The sequence below is a fragment of the Labrus bergylta genome, chromosome 24 (genome assembly GCF_963930695.1).
Source record: "Labrus bergylta chromosome 24, fLabBer1.1, whole genome shotgun sequence".
In the NCBI taxonomy this organism is placed as follows: Eukaryota; Metazoa; Chordata; class Actinopteri; order Labriformes; family Labridae; genus Labrus; species Labrus bergylta.
This window is the reverse complement of record NC_089218.1, coordinates 1653959-1674963: the sequence shown is the minus strand read 5'-3', so window position 1 is coordinate 1674963 and position 21005 is coordinate 1653959. Positions and strand designations below refer to the sequence as shown.

At 41.1% G+C, this 21005-nt stretch overlaps 1 protein-coding gene across 4 annotated transcripts; it reads right to left on the bottom strand.

Moving 5' to 3' along the window:
- Positions 1-653: 653 nt before the first annotated feature.
- cd99 (CD99 molecule) lies at positions 654-13471 on the bottom strand. 4 transcript variants are annotated; one of them, XM_020652335.3, is made up of 13 exons: positions 13250-13467; positions 10252-10287; positions 10080-10139; positions 9318-9350; positions 8462-8515; positions 8036-8068; positions 7750-7806; positions 7405-7497; positions 6755-6787; positions 6583-6603; positions 2745-2861; positions 2595-2648; positions 654-2117 (listed from the first exon to the last, which is right to left on the bottom strand). In XM_020652335.3, exons 1-13 carry the CDS (start codon positions 13311-13313, stop codon positions 2089-2091), a joined length of 684 nt encoding a protein of 227 aa, XP_020507991.1. In that variant the 5' UTR covers positions 13314-13467; the 3' UTR covers positions 654-2088. The 4 variants fall into 4 exon arrangements, with proteins under 4 accessions (XP_020507991.1, XP_020507992.1, XP_020507993.1 ...); XM_020652336.3 differs by having other exon boundaries at positions 7432-7497; XM_020652337.3 differs by lacking the exons at positions 654-2117; positions 2595-2648; positions 2745-2861 and adding an exon at positions 4742-6226 and having other exon boundaries at positions 13250-13471.
- Between the last annotated feature and the right edge of the window lie 7534 nt (positions 13472-21005).

Here is a 21005-nt window from a genome sequence, read left to right as displayed (position 1 = left end):
TTCAACTGAAGGGAGGTGAGATCTGAGTTGTGCAACATCACAAATCCTCCCTCTGTCTGTCTGCACTCGGTGTGTTCACTTTCACTTTCTGCATGCAGCTGGTTTAGAAAACACTAATTTACTCTTAATATAACTCTGCATGCTCATATGTGAACCTTAAACGCAGGTCTTCCTTCACAGAGTCTCATGTTTGGAGTTTAAAATGGTTTAAATGTGTCAGATTCAGAAGAAAAAGTTGAATGTGTCACTGCTGCTGTAAGAAAATCAACAAGAAGATAAACAGATAAACAAGAAAGCAAACATCACTACAGAGAAGAGACAAAAAAGAGGAAGATACCAAGCGGCAACCTTTCAGTGTTGAAAAATGAAGCCGATGCTAAAGTGTAACATCCTGCAGTTCCTTGACTGTCCACTAGAGGCTGGCTGCAGAAGCACAGGAAGTCACATACACACCCATTCAAAAATTTCCAGCATGGAGACCGCCATCGAAGGGACTCCAGCAGCCCCTGCAGGAACAGACGGGTGACCCCACTCAGGCTTCATCCGTTAATATTTACAGTTTATGGTAGAGACAAATAAAAAGACGTAGAGAGAAAGAAATAAGAGAGCAAAGCGTAAAGATAAGTTACACAAAAACACGAGGAAACAGCGGCTGTACACCACGTCTTTATTGGAAACATGTTCACACACTTTAAATCCACTCACAGGAGAAACATTCACCGAATCGTCACATGAAATAAACCGGAACAAAAAACAAACTTCAGATACATGTCGTCGTAAAAGGTTTTGAAGCACGCTAAACTAAATATTTACAGCTTACACAAAGAAAGGAGGGGGAGGGGGGGGGGGGCATCATGACATCACGATTCTGATAACCTGATGACACACACACAAACGGGGGTCTAAAAAGATGACGACGTTTTCTAACAAAGATGAAAGATTTAGGAGGATTTTTGCTTGTTTTAGCTGCGTTTGCCGTTAACTTGACCACTAGGGGGCAGCGATGGGGACTTCCTGCAGACACTAGTCTAACTCGAACCCCTTTATCATCATATTTATGTTTCTCTGATTGAATTCAATAAGGTAATACTTTGTCTTATTGTTCGGTTTTGGTCTCCTCCACGTTTGAGCAGAAAAACAACGAGCTAACGGAGGCTAACGCTCGTCTTTCAGATCACACGTTAACATTTAGAGGTTTACGTTTTAACAAAATTAAATCTGTACGGAGTCAAACTTCGGACAGAAATGATTCTGCAGTGCATAAACGTTAAATCTCGCTCCGACACATTCAGTGATTAAAGCGGCGTCGATATTGTTTAAAACTTTTCTATGTGAGATGCCGCAAATATAACAACGTGGCGTTAAATGTGCATCTCTGTCGTCATAGTAACGTCAATGAAAATACAGGACATCTACGGTGGCCCCTGAAGGTCAAACGCACAAACAATAAAAACATTTCACAAAATGCTAAAAAATAAAATCATGAAATTAAAATAGTTCTACTTTTCGTGAAATGTTTTTTTTTTTCTTGCATTCACTGACATGACTCTGCAGTTGACCCTCAGGGCCACCGTAGTTCTCTTTTAAGGGGATTTGTGCATGAAGCTGTCCGCTCTCTTAAAGAAATACAAACATAAAAGAAAAGATCCGATGGAGGCAGACGTCGCGCAAACAAACTCTACGTTCCAGAGAAGAAGAAATAAAGGACTAAAGTGTAAGCTTTGTTCAATCCTTCATAGATGCCAATGAGGCGGGGTCTAAAACATTTCAAACGGCGGTTATAAAACTATCGAATCCACCCTGTGTACCGCTGTAAACCCCGGCGATGTAGCAGCTGTGACACCAGAGAGTAAAAGTTTAAAGACGCGAGGAGGAGAGGAGGAACATTCATGACCTTAAAAAAATGAAAGAAACACACGAGACAAAGCTTTCAGTTAACGGCCGTCAGGGTGTTTGTTGAGTTCAGACAAACAGGAAACAGGATGAACCAATAGAAAGTCTTGTTTTCAGAGCAGAGGCGACACCTGACGGAGTAGGGGGAGGAGGACGAGGAGAAAGAGGTGGTCACAGACTCGTCATCGTCGACCTCTAAGACGTCCTGAGGAGGTTACTGAAAACTGAAATGGAAGAAAAAAAAACAGATTGTTAAGAAAACAGACTCGACTTTAACTCAGTACATGCGTTCCACCACTAGAGGGCAGGCTTTACTCTAACTCTGAGTTTGGTTTGTTCACTATCTTATCAGAGGAAGAAGATTCCAGTGTCTTCACAGATGAATGGATCAAAACCAGCCGAGGTTTCTGATCCAACAAATGGAATAAACACTCAGTGATAAATCAGGCGCATAAAGCTGCCGACTTTCTGCTCAATTAAGACATCGAATTACAAACTTTGACTTGATGTCACATTGTAGATTAAGCTCACTGTATAATGGCGTCATATTTTCTGCTTTCTTTCTGTCTCTGAGCGTGTCACTGATCGTTTCCATGTTATTGTTTCAACAGATCTCAACCTGCGTCCGGAGAGAAGCTGAAACTTCTTACTGTAAGTACCTGAAGACTTTGATCATTTATTCACATGAGAAACTAAATCACCTTGATTGTCAGACTGACCACCATGATGGACTTTCCCGCCCTCTGGATCTTGACCTGAGTGAAAAAGAAAAAGAGAGATTTAATCAGCTTAATAAAATGTCATCAAACTTCCTCTTTACTATAAAGTCAGATAAATAAACGTACTCGTACCTCCCTGTATTTTAAAGCAGAGCTTCTTCTTCTGATAAGCAAAGTAACTGGATGCTGCTCCCAACAGAGCCACGCCCACAGCGCTGGCGATCCCGGCGATCGGTCCGGCGCCGGCTTCTGTACCAAACAGAGACACACAAATATATGTCAACAAAAAGACACAAACCCAGTTAGATATGCTGCATTCAGGTGCTCCTCTAACAGTTAGATATCCTGCATTCAGGTGCTCTTTAGACGGTTAGATATGGTGTGTTCTCTTGCTCTTCAGACAGTCAGATATGCTGCATTCAGGTGCTTCTCAGACGGTTAGATATGCTGCATTCAGGTGCTCTTCAGACGGTTAGATATGGTGCGTTCAGGTGCTCTTTAGACAGTCAGATATGCTGCATTCAGGTGCTTCTCAGACGGTTAGATATGCTGCGTTCAGGTGCTCTTTAGACGGTTAGATATGGTGCGTTCAGGTGCTCTTTAGACAGTCAGATATGCTGCATTCAGGTGCTTCTCAGACGGTTAGATATGCTGCGTTCAGGTGCTCTTTAGACGGTTAGATATGGTGTGTTCAGGTGCTCTTTAGACAGTCAGATATGCTGCGTTCAGGTGCTCTTCAGACAGTCAGTTATGCTGTGTTCTCTTGCTCTTCAGACAGTCAGATATGCTGCATTCAGGTGCTCTTCAGACGGTTAGATATGGTGCGTTCAGGTGCTCTTTAGACAGTCAGATATGCTGCACTCAGGTGCTTCTCAGACGGTTAGATATGCTGCGTTCAGGTGCTCTTTAGACGGTTAGATATGGTGCGTTCAGGTGCTCTTTAGACAGTCAGATATGCTGTGTTCAGGTGCTCTTCAGACAGTCAGATATGCTGCATTCAGGTGCTCTTCAGACGGTTAGATATGCTGCATTCAGGTGCTCTTCAGACGGTTAGATATGCTGCATTCAGGTGCTTCTCAGACGGTTAGATATGCTGCATTCAGGTGCTCTTCAGACGGTTAGATATGCAATAGCTTAATCTGTTTGTCCCTTTTTGTTTCTTTCTAATATTTAAAGTTTGTGTTTTCATTCTTATATTCCGATTGTTCTGTCTTTGTTTTTTTATGCTTTATTTTTCTTTTCTGTTTCTTTTAAAACTCTTAAAAATAAAACTTCAAGCTCTTCAGACAGTCGATAAAAGATCGATGATTAATGAGTAAGGGCTTCTTGTTCTGCTGATGTAATAACCTCAGTTCGCCACCAGAGGGAGCGCTCCATCTTTCACTGACGTGTTTGCACTGGCAGCAAGTTTCCAGAATAAGCCGCAGGAATACAAAAGTCAAAGAAAAACAAGTTTTCATAAAAAAGGAAAAACAAAAAAAACAAAACACCAATTTATATAAAAAGAGTCCAAGTTTAAAAAGAGAGAAACATTTAACACACTGAAGACAAAAACAGACAGAGGACACCGGATTAACACGAAGCACACACCCAGACTGGAGGGTCAGGGTGTGGCACACACACACACACACTCACACACACACACACACACACAATGAGCTGTGTGAGTGTGAGTCATGCTCAGAGGTGTGTCTCGTGATGAGGGGGACAACAAACAGGGTGTGGCCTCCACACATTGAAAAAAAGTTGAAACATAAGATGACGGGCTGCTGTGAAATGTTGAGTACGCTTTGGGCGCTCTTTTTCCCCACACACGTGCAGGACGCCTGAAGTGTTCACCTCAACCTGAATCAGTTTTTTCTCTGTTTCTGATTTTTAGTTCCACCTCTGCTGAAAAACTTTAAATGTTTTATGACCGCAGTTTATTACAGAATGAACTTTATTATTATTTAATAATCTACAGAACGCTCGGTCTGACTCGACCCGGGACAGACTGAGGTCCAGGTTTCACACCACGATTAGAAATGTGACTTTTTTTATGACGTAGTGATGTAAATCTTCTCATGCTTAATGTCGTTAGATTTCTTTAAAAGAAGTATTTTATAGTCTGAAATGAAAGAAGAACTGAGTCTTTCACACGTCTCTTTTATTCCACGTTCATTAAACGCCTTGTGACTTTACAGCAAGTTATAAAAACCCCAAAAAAACAGACACGAGAAGAAAAGAGCTGAAATAAATAAACCAAAGAGAACCAAAGAATATTTTATAAAACACACAGAGAGAAAAATAAACCGTCTGATAGAAACGAGAAAAAGCTGAGCAAGCAGAAAAAACTTCTGATGTCTGAACGCTGCTGAGCCAACGAGGAGGAGAAAGTGTGCGGACTAAAGCAGACTGAACGGAGCGGGATGAGTGGGTGGAGTGTAAGTGTGCCATAAAGCAGACTGACTGAGGCTGAAGAGGATCAGAGGATTCTGCTCTGAAACCAGGCGTGTCCACACATGAAGTGACAAACAAACAAAGAGCCTCCTCTCAACGGAACCTTCGGGATATTTCTGCTCATAACACGACATCAGACTCCGGGTTTCCCGTCATGTGAGCTTCTTCAGAGCTCCATAAAAAGATAAACAAGAAACTTCAACGAGAAATGTAAGAAAGGTAACAACAGTTCAAACTCTGCTGCAGCTCAATGAGAAAACACAACATAATGCATGAGTCATGAAGAGCAGAGCAGGGTGGAGAGAGAGAGCAGGAATGTTCACACACACACACACACACACACACACACACATACCAGAGTGTGTGTGTGTGTGTGTGTGTGTGTGTGTGGTACAACTGGAACCACAGCATGTCAGCTACAATACGTTTCTCCTCACAGGGAGGCAACGATCTGACTCCGATCTCAGACTCGAGGCCGATTCTGACTCAAACATGTGGACTGTGCATCGTGGAAACCTACGTCGATCTATCCACTTTAATTCTATGTTTACATGTGCAGGGTCAGTCATGTTTCTGTTCTTCTACAGAGGAGTCTAAACCAATCAGCTGATGTGGGATAAACACCCAGACGGAGACGACCCATCACATATTTCCCGGAAAATTTATCAAACAAACACCTCTATAAATAAATTGCACAGAGCGCAGATATCGACATCACCTCGAAAGAAAAGTCCGATCAGAGCCTCCCTGAAGTCTCGGATTCCTGCTTGAGCTCAGACCTGCAGCCGTGACCTCAGAGGGGGTCAAAGGTCAGCACTCAGAGTCAACACACGCCCTCATGTTAGCTGCAGAGTTTGCAGCTTCACACCAACACAAAGCAAAGATTATAAAAACTACAAGACGGTTTGAGTAACAAGAGTCCTGAGGATCAGTGTGAGCTCCGAGTCCATCAGAGCGCCAGTAACCAATCAGAGATCCAGTAACCAATCAGAGTGTCAGTAACCAATCAGAGCGTCAGTGGATGATCAGTGTTCATGGCACAGCCTGCAGCATTTCCATGGCTCTCTCTACCAGAGGGGTGAGCGTCTGCTTTAAGTTTGAAATCCAAACATAGAACTCCTCGGGCATGTTAGCATTTAGCAGCTTCAGGATTTGGCCCCACATCAGGTCTGGATCTGCAACGACACACAATCGAAGCAGGGATTTAGATCAGACACCAGACCAGGGGGGCCATCAATCAATCCTGATGAATTCAACCCGAATCTGAAAAGTGGTCGAAAAGTCTGAGCGATCGAGCCGACAAAGGAGGAATCAAACTGAACACCAACACGACGACGACTGCCAGATCAGAAACCAAACGGAAGCTATAAACTCCACTTCCTCTGAGACGGGAAGTAGGAAACTCTCAACAACAGCTCAAGGACAGACGGAGTGTGCAGAAGACGAGACAATGCCCAGATACACACACACACACGGACACAAAGACATTCATGCAGAAACAAAGAGAGGAAGAGAAAATATGTGGATTTACCTTGAGTCTGATCAGATCCACCTGCAAAAGCAAACAGGATCAGATGAGTCTAAAGTCTAAAATCTGACGTAGATTCTACAAACAACAGGGTTCATTTTGTAGTCCTATGAATGAATATGTTTCTGTGATAAACGAGATAAAGACTCGGCTCATAAAAGAATAAAAGACGTACTGTTGGGATCATAACCGGGGTCGGCCGCTCCACCTGGATTTAAAGAAAAAAGGAGAAAAGAGAAGTTAACACAGTTTTATTTTCTTCTTCTGTAACCCAGTAACGTCTCCTCTCTGTGCTTCCTCTTAAACGTCTGCGCTCTCATTTTGCACGTGTAGCTTGTGTGTGTGCAGTGACGGAGGAGCTGCTGCTTCACGCTACACATCATGTGCAGAAATACAAAAAACAAACATGTGGCTTTAATTACGCCTCTGGGTTTTTATTCCCTTTCCTTTCTGGGGAGGAAATAATGACTTCCATACTCGACATCAGAACAAAGAGACATAAAGACACAAAGCCTTCAACACAGAGGACACAGTGTGTTTGTCTATTTCCATCTTGCAAACAAAGGAAAAATGTTGCGACGTATCTTTGAGTTTTTTAGTAAAAATCCCCAACAACACAAGGTTTCTTTGAGCATAAAAACGCGACAACCCTTTGAGAAACATAACCACTAAACCTGTGTTAGTTCAAATACAGATTCTCCGTCTCATACACGACTGTAGACCCATCAGAAGGGTTTACTTTTAACAGACTCTTACAGTTTGTCATGTGAAGGGACAAAATAATATCGTTTCATGGAACCCAAAGGTTACAAGAAGTCCCGCTACCTCCTCCAGACCGACCACCAGACCGACCTCCATCAGGTTTGTATTCTCCACCGCCGACATCGAACAAATCAGAGTCATCAAACGATCCTCCACCTTTAAATAGAAAACACACAAAGGTCAGAAATATTAAAACTCCACTTGTATAAATATCCAACTGGGGAGACATCCATTTTATGAGAACTATTTTCAGCAGCGGATGACTCCATTGGTGTTGTGGAGCTCTTTGGCTCAGATAGATGTATGACATCATCTCAACATGGGGGTCGGTTTAAAATTAATATATATATATATTATATATATAGAAGCAGCTTCGTCCTTTATGATCTGTTTAAATTAAAGACTCACCTCCTCCTCCACCGGGTGGGGGTTTAACAGCAGGTTTGTCAGGTTTGGGGTTCGGGTCTGTCGGTACAAAGACACAATGTTCATCATTAAATCAAACATAGGAACATAACGGTGAAGATTTTGATTAAAAAAACATCTGCTCCATAGTTCAGAATTATTATATAAAGCCGATACAAAGACAGTTTGAAAGTTCAAATTCAGTAATGGATGAAATTTTGGAAGATCAAAACACCCAGATCTTGTTAGAGTTTTGTTTTCATATCAGGGATTAAAATCAGCTTTTTACCTGGGCCGAGAGCATCCCCCAAATCAAATCCACCTTCAAAACACAAGAACACAAATTTAGTACGACATCGCTGTTGGTTCAGTTCTGCACACGGGATTAGTCGACAAGAAGAACCAGAATAACCAGCCAGGACTTGTATGCCAGCTGGTCACATTGCCGTTTATCAAATTATGTTATGTAATTATGTAACTGTTTGAGTTCTGGGCCTCCATCTTTGTCCTTCAACCATCAAGATCTAAACATTTGTCCAAAATGTAAAGATATTCCCCACAAGTGTACCTGAACACAACACCAAACCAAAAAAGCATTAAAAAAAGGATTGATATCCAAACACAAAGCAGGCTTAGCTCTTAAGAGACCTCCTCCCCCGAGTAGTGGTCTTGGTATTCTGGGTGTCATTTTGTAAGTCTGGTGGAGAATACAAACCGTCATCTTTAGGCTTGTCAGGGACCTTCGGCTGCTCTTTTGCAGGTGTTGGTGCTACAAAACATAAAATGAGAAAGATTCAGTGTCTGAAAGTAGGTCAGCGTTTCTAAAAGAAAATCTCCCTGAAGCCCCCTAAAGTGGTCCAGTGAAACTTCCCCTCGAGTGGTGTGACCAAAAGAGTTCCTTTTTCAGCCGAGTTACAAGCTTTTTCCTGCCATAGACATCGTCACAACGTCCTGGATATTTTATCTTAAGTGTCTACAAATGCATTACTTCCATCAGATCTTTGAGACAGACTGCTTACTCTTTTATCTGCAAGGATTGATTTGTGTGTGCAGACTTCCCCTGGTTATCTGCAGATGGTAAAATACATAAGTTCCAGTTTCTTCGTATGCTGATGATGCAGCGGTCTATCTCTGGACTGTCTATTTGTTTTATTAGAAAGTTATCAGGTTGATTTTCATGTGCAGACGTCGCCTGGCTATCTACGTAAGATCCATTATCTTCATACGCTGATGATGCAGCGTTCTATCTCTGAAGAGTATAAAGATATGTCATCGTGCCCTCCTAGAATTTGACTCTCGGGTCAGAGAAGATCATTTAAATCAGCCTCCAGAGCAACTTGACTGAGATGCATCTATAGAAATCTAAACCACCATCTAATGAAGCCTGGAGTTTGCAGATTATTTTTAATAGTCCAGATTTTGGAAATCATCCTAATTAGTCTGGAGTCACCAAAAAAACAGAAGATTTATGTCCACATTCTGAACAGGCCGTTGAGTATAATCATCCAAAAACAGGAACATGGCACCAAATCTGATGCCAAGATGGTACAAGAACAGAGAAATGTACTCACCTGGGTTATCGAAAAAATCAGACAGGTCTAATCCTGCAAGAAGAAATGAAGAACATTACACATCAGCAGAGGAATTGACGGTTATACTCCTCAAGTAAAAATTCACTTCTGTCCACTCATATAAACCACTGCCATGATCCGTTTTGACTCTTTTTAAAGATGCTTATGTGAAAACCTCAGCAGTCGAACTGGTCATTAAAAGATTGTTCTAATCTAACGGAACTATTGGAATAACTCAAATAAAACCCAGACTTAAAGGACATCCTGCAAGTCATGTTTTACAAGTTCTTTCTGTCGTTTCTGCAAAACTACAAATCACCCAGTCATGTATTTGTAGATATTCAAGCATTGCAAGCAGTTCGGCTGGATTGTCTAACCTTTAAGGTCTAACTTTGGGATTTATTGAAATGCCGTCCTCTGATTGACCATCCTCAGAACAAGATAGACCTCGTCCACAACTTCAGTGGCATTGCTCAGGTGGTGGGAGCATCATGAGTATCAGAAAATTCAAAGAAGATGGCTAGATGTTTCATTGCATTTGCATCTCTCTGACCTTTTCTAGGTCTGAGTTTCATCTCAGTCGATGCCATTCAATGCAAACCACAAAATGCATACCAATAGTGCGACTAGTGCAGATTATAGATGAGATTCAGTAACGAGGTCTAGGTGATATTTAGTTGTTGGAACAACCTTTATCCTTGTATAAAAAAAACCATTAGATCCAATGATGTGTAGAAACTGTAACGAATGTCAGGTACAAACCACCACCACCCGTATTCTCCGGGACCTTCGGCTGCTCTTTGGGCTTTGGAGGAGTTGGAGCTGCAGGACAAAAAGAACAAAACATTAATTAATTAATATCAGACAGCAGCTTCACATTTCCATCAAACATCCCTCAAACTTAATGTCAAGTCCCTCACAGGGAGTCACTCACCTGCATCATCATCGAGAGCGTCGCCCAGATCAAATCCTGTGAGACAAATTCAACAACATTATTATCAAGATCATTACGAAAATAGACAAATACAGACCGGCTATGATGCACTAAAAGAAAAATCTATTACAAAACGTTTGCATAAAAGACTGAGAAGATGGGCGGGGGGGGTTATGGTCTGAACTTGAGATTTGAGGGTTATGTTGAAGATTTTCTTTACATTGTTTTAATCGGATTGGACGATAACCACCGCTCTTTGATTCGATTTGAAGTTGAAATTATTTCAAGTTAATCGTCTCAAATATGAGCTGAGCTTCAGATTTCTTCGCTGCAAGAAATGTCCCTCAGAGACACTTTTTATCTGATCGACTCTTCAACTACAGAAAGACTTCCTTCCTCCACTCTTTCCTAAGTCCCTTCAGACACACATCTGTTCTTTAACGTGGGTCAAGACGGCTGACTTGTGCCTCCTCTGCAGAAAGTTCAGTAAACTCTGGGATTTCCCTTCACTGTGCAGCACATGTTCTGTTTGTGCGTTGAAGCGAGTCATACACTGTTTTTCTGGTTGCTATGTTAGCAGTGGCTAAAACACGGAGGAGGAGAATTGCAGCATGAGTCACTTCTGAGAAGCACATGCGAACACTCAAGACACAGCGAGAGAGAGAGAGCTACAGTTTGTGTGATGTTATGAAACACACCAGGCTCGTCTTCCAGCTTCTCTCCGTGCAATGAAACACTCACACTATACATGTCTGATAAGAGTTTCCCTCAATGCACATTTATCTTAAACCAAAGAGCGACACTTCTGCCGCAGGAAGGAGTCGGAAAACCTGGAGATGAGTTAGCATTTCCTGCTCCCAACACTTTAAGTGGATCAGATTTTCCTGTTTTGTCCGAAGACATTTGAAACATTTAAAGCTTTAACGTGCCGTATCACTTAAGACAGTTGGCATCTATCGGCTAATTAAGGTCAAAGCAAACATGAATGTTTGTCTGCCACAGAGTTAATTGTCAGTAATCAAATAAAAAACTGCACAGCACACGTCCTTTAAAGGTCACATATTATATAAAATCCTCTTCACCAGGTTGTTCTAACTCCAATATGTGTCTCTAGTCTGTCTACAAACCCCCCAATGATGAGAAAAGTCCATCCTTTTCAGAAAGTGTGTGCTCTAACAGGCCGTTTAGAGGTTTTCCCTTCATGACATCACAAAGGGCAGTAGCCCCTGCCCCAGGTGGGTGACGCTCCCACAGCTAGGAGTCTGCCTTTCTTAGTGTAAACTATAGGACATGGAGCGAGAAAGCACCTTGCCAACCAAGCCCTTCCAGAGAGGAGGCATGGTCAGACACAGATCATTTACATATTTAAAGGTACAGACACAGAAACAGTCTGTTCTGAGCAGGGTTGAAATAGAGGGCTTTATAGACATGATCAAATACAGGATCAGAGTGGATTTAGAACAAGAAACTTCACACACATGTTTTGAGGAGCTCTGAGAATTATTTACGCTGAAGAAGAGGAGGAGGATATGTGACCTTTAAAATGTACACAACAATTTCTGCATCCATCACAACCATGCAGCTTCTCAGGTTTTGCAAACAGCTGTCGGCACATTCTTCGCCTGTCGTAAAGATTTATTCTCCTTTTCTTTCTTTTTTTACAGCATTGAGGTTATTTCAGGTAAAGGAACGTGTAGTGAATAATGCACGCCCCGTGACGTCATTTGAATCGAACTTCCTCTTCTTCTTTCCCTCACAGGAATCGGCCTCAGAGTTCGTCTCGTTTGTTAATTTCAGGATTCAAACCAAGCTCTAGAGAAACAAGCGGCACAGACGCTGAAACATTAGATGTGAAAGAAGACGATGAGGGGTTAAAGTGACGTCATGAGGTCTGAAACATCCGTCAGACTGCTTGCCACCGTCTTCTCATCGACATGCCTGTTCTTACTTCTGCCCTCAGCCTCATTATACAGGAAGCAGCAGGCAGACACACTCAGAGAACTTGGTGCATAATTAATGTCAACTCGTTTGATCGTCAGAAAGCCTCAAGAAGTCCATTAAGTGCCTCGTTTTTTTGTCTTTTTTCGTAATTATTCCTTCAAATGCTGACAGTATATTTAACACATTCATTCTTAATAACAGGGTTTTATATTGTTCGTTCACAAGTGATTTAAACCGGCCGGTCGAACAACTTTCCATGTTAACGGCAGAGTTATTAAAACAGATTCCTGACATCACGTGGTTGCCACGCCAACACACATGCTGTTCCGACTGAAGCTGCAACTTTAAAGCACCGATCAGTAAGATGTGTAGACACTGAAACGATAAGAGAACTGGCACTGAAACGGCTCTCTGCAATGTTTAGAATATGGACTGCAGTACCCATTTTAAACACTAGGTGTCAGAGGTACATACTGCTCCTTTAAACATCAATGACGTTCGACATATTGCGATTATTTCCCGGGTTTCGTCTTCGTCCTGAGTCACGATTAACGATTCAGGGGTTAAATAATTGTCGGGATAGCTGGCTGATAAATACGCCGATGACTTATACATTTATGGTTTCAGGTTTAATCTAAGCTTCGGGGCATTTAACAGATCTTGTTTCAATTAGCGGAGATTCATCAAAAGAGTTTCATCTCATGCTTCTCTAAATTAACGACTACATGGTGAAATCTGAGGGATTTTTTTGTTATTATTTTTCTTTTGGCTGGCACAGTTGTTTCTCCGTACAGTCCCCTCCTGAACATCTCGCTCGCCTCCTAATAAAACAACAAATGTTCCTTTAAGAGCTGAAGCGCGCAGAACAGATTCCCCATCAAATGTGAACATGATCAACTCTCTCTTTTAGTTTATTTGCAGCCTCTGTCGACCTCACATGACCTGAGTTTGATAATAGAGCTGCATGAAGCCTCAGAGAGCACCAACACTTAAACACAGACCATAATAATAAGCATAACACAATGTCCCGATAATAACCATACATAGACAAACTCACCAATATCTGCTAAAGTCCCAGAAACAAGAAAAAGAAGTAAAACTATCCTCAGAGGAAACTTCATGTTGAGTCTAACTTTTCCTTCTCTGCAGAAACTTTACATTTAAAATAATTACTCTCTCTCTCTCTCTCTCTCTCTCTCTGAGTCTTACGGAGTACAGAGGGTAACTGAGGTTATTTTTCGCCCTGCTGCCCGGTACAGCCCTGGTGTCTGGTTTCAACTTTGCCAGAGCAGAGCTGCATAGATTGGGTGTGGCAGCCTCACAGGGGCGTTACATGGCTGGCACAGGGCTCTCTTAAATTAACCCTTCATACGTTAGGCCCATACACTTTTCATTCACAGAGGTACCGCCCGTATAAAGTTTGTTCCATGTCACGCGACGCCGAACTCCATCTGTAAAAAGCGTGTTTTTAATATTTTCTTCTGTTATTCACAAAAATACTCACTTTGACAAAATATGAAAGTTTAGATTAAGTAAAACACGACATGTTACTCACTTCGGCTTAAATCCGGGTTTTATTCCAGCTGCAGTTCTGTTTAAAACAACAACTTTCATATCCTTCTCTTACGTGTTGAAGCGCGGCGTTAAGAGTGTTAAGAAAAGCTGTGATTTTATCAAAAAAAAACCTCTTCTTAATGACAGGGTCATAGCCGTATTCACTGTTACACCTTTGTTATTGTAACAGGTGAAGCATGTGAAACAAAAGTGTGAGGTTTTCCTGTAAGATTGGGAAGTCTTCAATAGAGCAGGTTTTAAATGGTAATTTTGAATGGCTTTTCATTTCACTCACAGACGAACAAAAGTAATTTAATGTTTACAAATACATTATTGCAACTCTTCAGAGTTTGCCTTTAAGAGATTTATTTATAAAGTTTACAGACTATTTTCAAGCCAACAGTCTCATGGGAGTCAGTGGGAGGAGCTTCCAGAAAGGTAGCCCCTAAAGTTTATACTGAGACTTGTGTGCCACCTAGTGTTTAAACACCAACAGTGATTAATTAAGAAGTATTAAGAATGAGGGGCTGTCTGTATTTTATATTACTGCTCTGTCTGAAATTATCATAAAACATTTAGACCCCCCAGAATAAGTCAAAAATAAGGCCCAGCTTTTTAAACACCTAAATGCATCTTTAATACAAATACAAACACACCAAGGTTCAGCATGAACGATCTTTATTTAGAGTCTTAAACGATCATTAGCATCGTAACAATTTAAAAACACATCAGGTTAGCATGTTGGTGGGAAACTCTCGTGATGAGGAGAGAAGCTGAGGTTAGTATTTTATATTTAAATGTTTTTAAATCAGAGAGAAAAGACAACGTGCCGGCTTCAGGAGGATTTCATTCATCTCCCGTTGATCTCTGAAAACAGAAGAACAGAGTCAGTCAGAAAAAAGGAGGAACTTGAGGTGTGTTCAGACCCAGCAGGTCTGGGGAAAGAGGAACCATCCACTACAGGGAGTTCCCTGAGAACTACACACCATGGGGACTTTGCATCGCCATGGTGGATCTACTTTAGATCTATAGGATCTAAAGTAGATCATAATTCCTGCGGCACAGAATCAGTAAAAAAAAAGGGTGGAGGGTCGAAAAACACCTAAAATAAAATCTTTAAAATAAGAAGAATAAATATAAAACATGACTGATTCTCCACCTGCAGGCTCGTCCGTGTCTCTCAGCTCACACACTTCCCTTCCCTGTTGAGCACGTTCATCAGATTCTGCATGAGCTCGTTCTGCTTCACGATCATCCGGCTCAGCTTCTGGATCATTTCTTTCTGAGGACACGCTGATGTACACAACAGTACAGACGTTTACACACAGAGAGATTTAAAAGAACGACAACGACATTTCAAAGTCACAACCCTGCAGAGACTCACCTCCTGCAGCCGGCGTCTCAGCTGTAAGGAGAAGAACATTTGTTCATTTAGTCCGCAGATTAAGGCGTGATAAATACTTTAATTAAATATTTAAGTCTCCCTTAGTGAAGCTTCATGTGTTTCTGGTTTCTGCTGCAGGTTTGGAGTTTCTACTTCCAACAGAAAGACTTCAGCGTGACCTTTTCCTCAAACACTAACTTCAGGACTTTAAAGGGGACTTCGCACTACACTACTTTGTCCACAGGGGGGCGCCAGAAATCCACTCAAACTGAACGATCCTCACAGCTCTCTGCTGGGATCAGGAGGATCCTGGTTCTTTGAATCAGAGAGGTCCTGATCCTCCTCTGAAGTTCTGAGAGGTACAGAAAGAGGATGCATTTCCACACTTGGCCACATGGCGGTGCTGTTTACCTCCAAGATAAAATCCCCTGCTCTTTGTTTCATGAGTTCTTTCACAGATCTCAAAGAAATCTGTTTTTTTACATTCCCCAAAAACAGAAACCAGAAAGTAACTTCTACGTCACTGAATTTGTTTAATTTGAAATTTCTGTCTTCAAGATGTTGAAAATATTTGTTAACAACTCAAAACTCCTCTCTTAAGTTAAGAAGAACTGAGATACATTTACTTTAAGGCTTTAAAAACAAAACTAGAAGAGCTAAAGTGAAAAAAAAGAAGAAATAAAGTTCAACAAGAGAGAGAGATTAAAGTTTGAACTTTACTTGAGCCGATGGCGTCCGCCAGATTGAAGCCACCTGTGGAGAATATTTCACATTTTAACATGAACTCCACATCTGCAGAGGGTTTAATTCTCAGTTCATTAAAGATAATGTCTCTGTGATTAAATTAAATCAAAGTCAACAGGCGGCTGAGAGCGTCTTCACTCACCTCCTGCAGCAGGTTTGGGAACTGGAGATGAACAGAAGAGAAAATCATGTTTCAGTTCATCCTGAAAAAACGTTATTAAACATCATTCTGTTTTTAATCTGCTGATGAAGGAGGGTGGCGTTGGTGGACTCACCTCTCACAGCGGGGGCTCGAGTCGTAGTCGTGGTCGTGGTTCTCGCCGTGGTCGTGGTTTTGCTTCCTGCAGCAAGAAGATAGAACTTTAAACACTTTAAACACAAAAACCTCTTGACTCTCTTTTTGATTTGTTAGAAAAATAAATGCTCGAGATAGAGCCGCTCACCTCGAAACGGGACCAACCTACCCCAATCGATGTCTCCTGTTAGAGACAGAAGGTGTTAGAAACATCAGGGTTAAAGACTTTATAAACCCTCTCTCATGATTATCAGACTTTAGCACCATCATGTTGGATCCTGTCGAGGGGGCGTTTGAAGGTTTGCGGTCTCTGCAAGAAGAATGAAGGCGTGGATCTGAAACCTTCAATCTGACGTTTGTCTTCCTGTGACCTCTTAAGAGTCAGATGCTGAGACGTTTGCTGAATTATTCTTTTATAACGGTTTTATTTATTCTTCTCGTGCAACGAAAGCCTTAAAGCGACACGATCATTTAAAGATATTTCAATCTGTCTTCTCAGTCATCGCTCGATCACAGACGATGCAGAAAGTCTCTCTCTGAAAGCAGCAACCAGAAGCGTAAATTAAAAGGTGGTACTGAAATAAAAAGTCATGCAAACTGAGTCACAGTGCATGAATGTGAAGAGGAAGCAGACCGTTACTGTAAAGTGTCCTCTGATGACTCGGAGTTACAGATTTGCAAACTCATTTTCTCATTAGACGATAAAGAGATTTTAATATAATCAGAGATCAAATGTTTTTATCTGTGGTTGCCTTTTTTTTTTCTTTTTTTTTTTTTCAAAGTCAAAGTCAACTTTATTGTCAATTTCAAAATATGCCAGACATACAGTGGAATCGAAATTGCATTTGTCTCCGTCCCGCAGTGCAATACAACAAAAATAAGGTAAAATAAGATAAATTAAAATAAGATAAAATAAGATAAATTAAAATAAGGTAAAATAAGATAAATTAAAATAAGGTAAAATAGATAAAATAAGATAAATAATATTTAGAGTAATAAATTCTAAATAGTGCAAAAGGTACAAAATGGTAAATAAAATAAAATTTAAAGAAAAAGTCAACTTGAATTTACCTGCAGCGATCCCGGAGAGCAGGAGAAGGAGGAAGACGACTCTCAGACCAGACTTCATGTTGATGTGTTCTCGATGCACACGCCTGTGGACCTGTGATTACCTGTACCCGAGCCGACTCCCACCTTATAAACACCGCGCCGGGCGTGGCACGGTTACATAAGGTGCGTTGCGAAAAGGGGTCCTGAAGGGACTTGTCAGAAACAGATTAGAGAAAAACATCGAAGAAGGATAAACATGTCTTTGTGTGCCTCGCTCTCTCTGTCAGGGTTTTTGTCACAGACTGGATTGAAGACCTGGACGCAGACACCGTGAGGTCAACCTTTGTGGTCACCGTTTTCAAGCTCAAGTTTGACCTGGAGACAGACGCCATCTTGTTTTTATTGTGGGGCGTTTGAGTCAGAAAAGACCCGATAAATTAATTCGTAGGTCCTGTTAACATGACGATGTCAGACATAACGGTAATCTCCGGTTTCATTTGGCTGTTCGTCTCAAATATGCAGAGACTTTTTCGCACATGCTCATTACGCTTCCAGTCTTGATCATAAGCGAGAAGGTCGACTACAACAACAACAACAACAACAACAACAACAACAACAACGTCCGACTCTGTTTGTAAAAATGTCGATTGGCATGACTCCCAGCCAAGCGGCAACCTAACGGGGAGCAGATGCTGAAGTGTAACATCCTGCAGTTCCTGGAGTGTCCACTAGAGGCTGGCTGCAGAAGCACAGGAAGTCACATACACACCCATTCAAAAAAGCCTGTTTTTACAGCAGAGATTAATGTTGTATGTTTACAGCCTGGTTCAAAACAAGAATTTACTTCTTTGGTCCACACCAGACTTCATTTGAACATTCACACCATCCAAAACCAAACCAACTATCTGACAAAGGTCACCAGAGGTCGTTTCAAACGGACCCAACGCCTCAGCTTTTAAACCGTTTTGATGTCTTCTTGTTCCGTAAATGTTTTGATCTCTTGATCTCAACTGAAGTATTTGACGGACGGATGAAACGTGATTCTTGATTTCTAATCTCCCTCCAGTGGAAACCAGAACTATGAACCTTTCACGCAGCAGGAGGAAATAACCACATTAAGAATCTGAGATTTCACCTCGTGGAGGATCGAATCGCATACCAACTAATCGATGGTTCTAACAATTACACGCATTCTGCTTCTGAATGTTGAATATACGTTCGGTTGTTAGACGGCACGCCACGACCAAAGGTTCAATGCATGATATTGATTCCTCCAGACCAACTGCCCACCAACCTCCGGTCATAAGAGACAAACAGAGCCTGTTAGAAAACTGCTTCTTTAACACCCGTTACCAATCAGCGTGCTGATTCCGCTGAGGTTTGGGAGGCGTCCAAGGTTTTTGGCCAAAGGACATTATCTGCAGAACTCCGAGCCGGGCACACATCAGAGCAATTATCAACGTCCCATGGCAACAGAGTCCGAGTGACGCAAGACACCATGTCTTCATGTCTCTGCAAAAGTCCATGTGAGGTTCAGGGGAATGTTCTGACCCGATCACACTAAGACCTTACATAAGACGGACGTTTTACAGAATCATCCTGGCGCCGTCAGGATCTTTTTTTCGATAATGTTGATTTATTTCATAATCTTCAGAAAAAGGAAATATGTCCGATAAATACGTTGTTTCTCAAGATCTCGACTTCTTAAAGGTCCAATCAGTGAGATGTGAAATGATAAAGTGAGCTCACTGTCTGATCAGACATTAAGGAAACATGGTATGTTAACCACAATGCAGCAGCCAGTATGTCCTCCTTCTAACTTTAGATTCTGCTCCTGAATGCTCTGGATTTGTTTGGACCAGAGAAGGTAGGCGCTTTTAAGACACGCCCCAACACGGCCGTTTTAGACGCCCCTCGGTTTGTCAGATATGAGAGCAGTTATCAGGTCAACAGGTGTTGCAGCGATGGAAGCGGGCAAGAGAAGTGGTTCAGATAGAAGTGATTGTACCCGACCTAAAAAGCCTCTGCATGTTTCTAATAAGCTCCACGAGCAGAAACGTGCTCAAACTAGGATCAATATTGGAGATGCTTTTGAAAAATGGAGAGAGGTTAGAACACAGAAAGGTTTACAGACCCATGCAGAGCTGGATAAACACTGAAGCTAGAGAGGAAGTAGGGGGGGAGACAGCTCTCTGCAATGGTTTTTGACTGCAGTACCCATTTTAAACACTAGATGTCAGAGTTACATACTGCTCCTTTGAACAAGTAATCAACAGTTTGTACTGGATTCATACGTCTTGTTTCTCACAGTAATTCATATTCATATTCTTCTCTTACTGGTTTTACTATTTTTATCTTATTTTACTTCTTACTGTTATTTTATTTATGCTCTTATCTTAACTCCTCTTATGTTTTAACTTGGTAATTTCTTATCTTACTTACTTTGTCTATTTATGTTTCATATTTATATTTACTTTGTATTTTTATTAATATTATAGTTTTGGGTTTTTTGATCCTTTAACCACTTGTTTCTATTTCTTTTTCTGCTCTTACCTTCTTATTGCTGTTCTCTTTTGATTTACTTTTATCTCTTTTAGTTTCTTACATCTTTTTAAATCTTTGGTCCTCTTGGTCTCAGCTCGTGTTGCCTGGGTTCTTATGATGGTTCTTATGATGGTTCTTGTGATGGTTCTTGTGATGGTCGGGTTATATATGTCTGTTGGGTATCGTGCACTTTGGGTTCTTTTCTGTTGAATTCTATTTAATTATTTTTAGTATTTTGCATTTGTTTTGTTCTTGCTGTTGTTTATGTTCTTCTGTGTTTGCTTTAGTTTGTTCTTGTTTTTGCTGTTTGTCAAAGCACTTTGTAAACCTGTGTTTATAAAAGGTGCTATAGAAATAAAGTTATTATTATTATTATTATTATTATATTATTATTCTAATGCACTAAGTATTAAGTCTCACCACATCTTTAAAACCTGCAGCTCAAAGGATAAAATAATAGGAAGCTCATAGGAAAAAAATCCAGTTTCTGAAATTTTGAAGCCCATACTTAGGTCACAGTCATATGTTCAATTTTCAAACCAGCAGTTTTTGATTATGTTGGTGAAGGAGCATGACTTTGCCCCCAGGCCGACAATCATGTGGATGCTGCAGCAAGATGAAAAGATTAAAACATACTCCCTCTTTGTCATGCCATTCGCAAAGTGGAAACATAATGTCACCGATATCACACTGTCGTGGAATTAATATAAATGTACAAAGACGTGAAGATGGCTGAAGTAAAAGTGTGAAAAAGGCGACTAAAAGCCTGAATGTGGGGGAGCGACACTTGACACATTGGCTCTGTCGCCTCACAGAGAGAAGGTTTCTGGTTTGAATTCCCCTGTCAGACAGGGACTGGTTTGCACACATGTTCTCCCCGTGTGGGTTCTCTCTGGCTTCCTCCCACAGTCTAAACACATGCTCGTTAGGTCAACTGGTGACTCTAACAGATGAGAAAAGCGGAATGAATACTTCACCCCACACCTCACAGACTAAATGGACAGCTGACCACCTCAAAGTGCAATACAAGTGTGCAATATTAACCTTAAAAACAAAAAAAGTGCAATTATATAATGTGAAAAATATGTGTGCAATAACCTCAGGTACAATAAGAAAACTTATTTATATTTTCATTTCATTGTACAGTGTTCCCCTTTGTTATTTTTTTGTATTATATCTTTGCTTTAATACAGTTTATAACTTCTGTACAGTTTATTTTAAATCACTTAGCTGTTACTACAA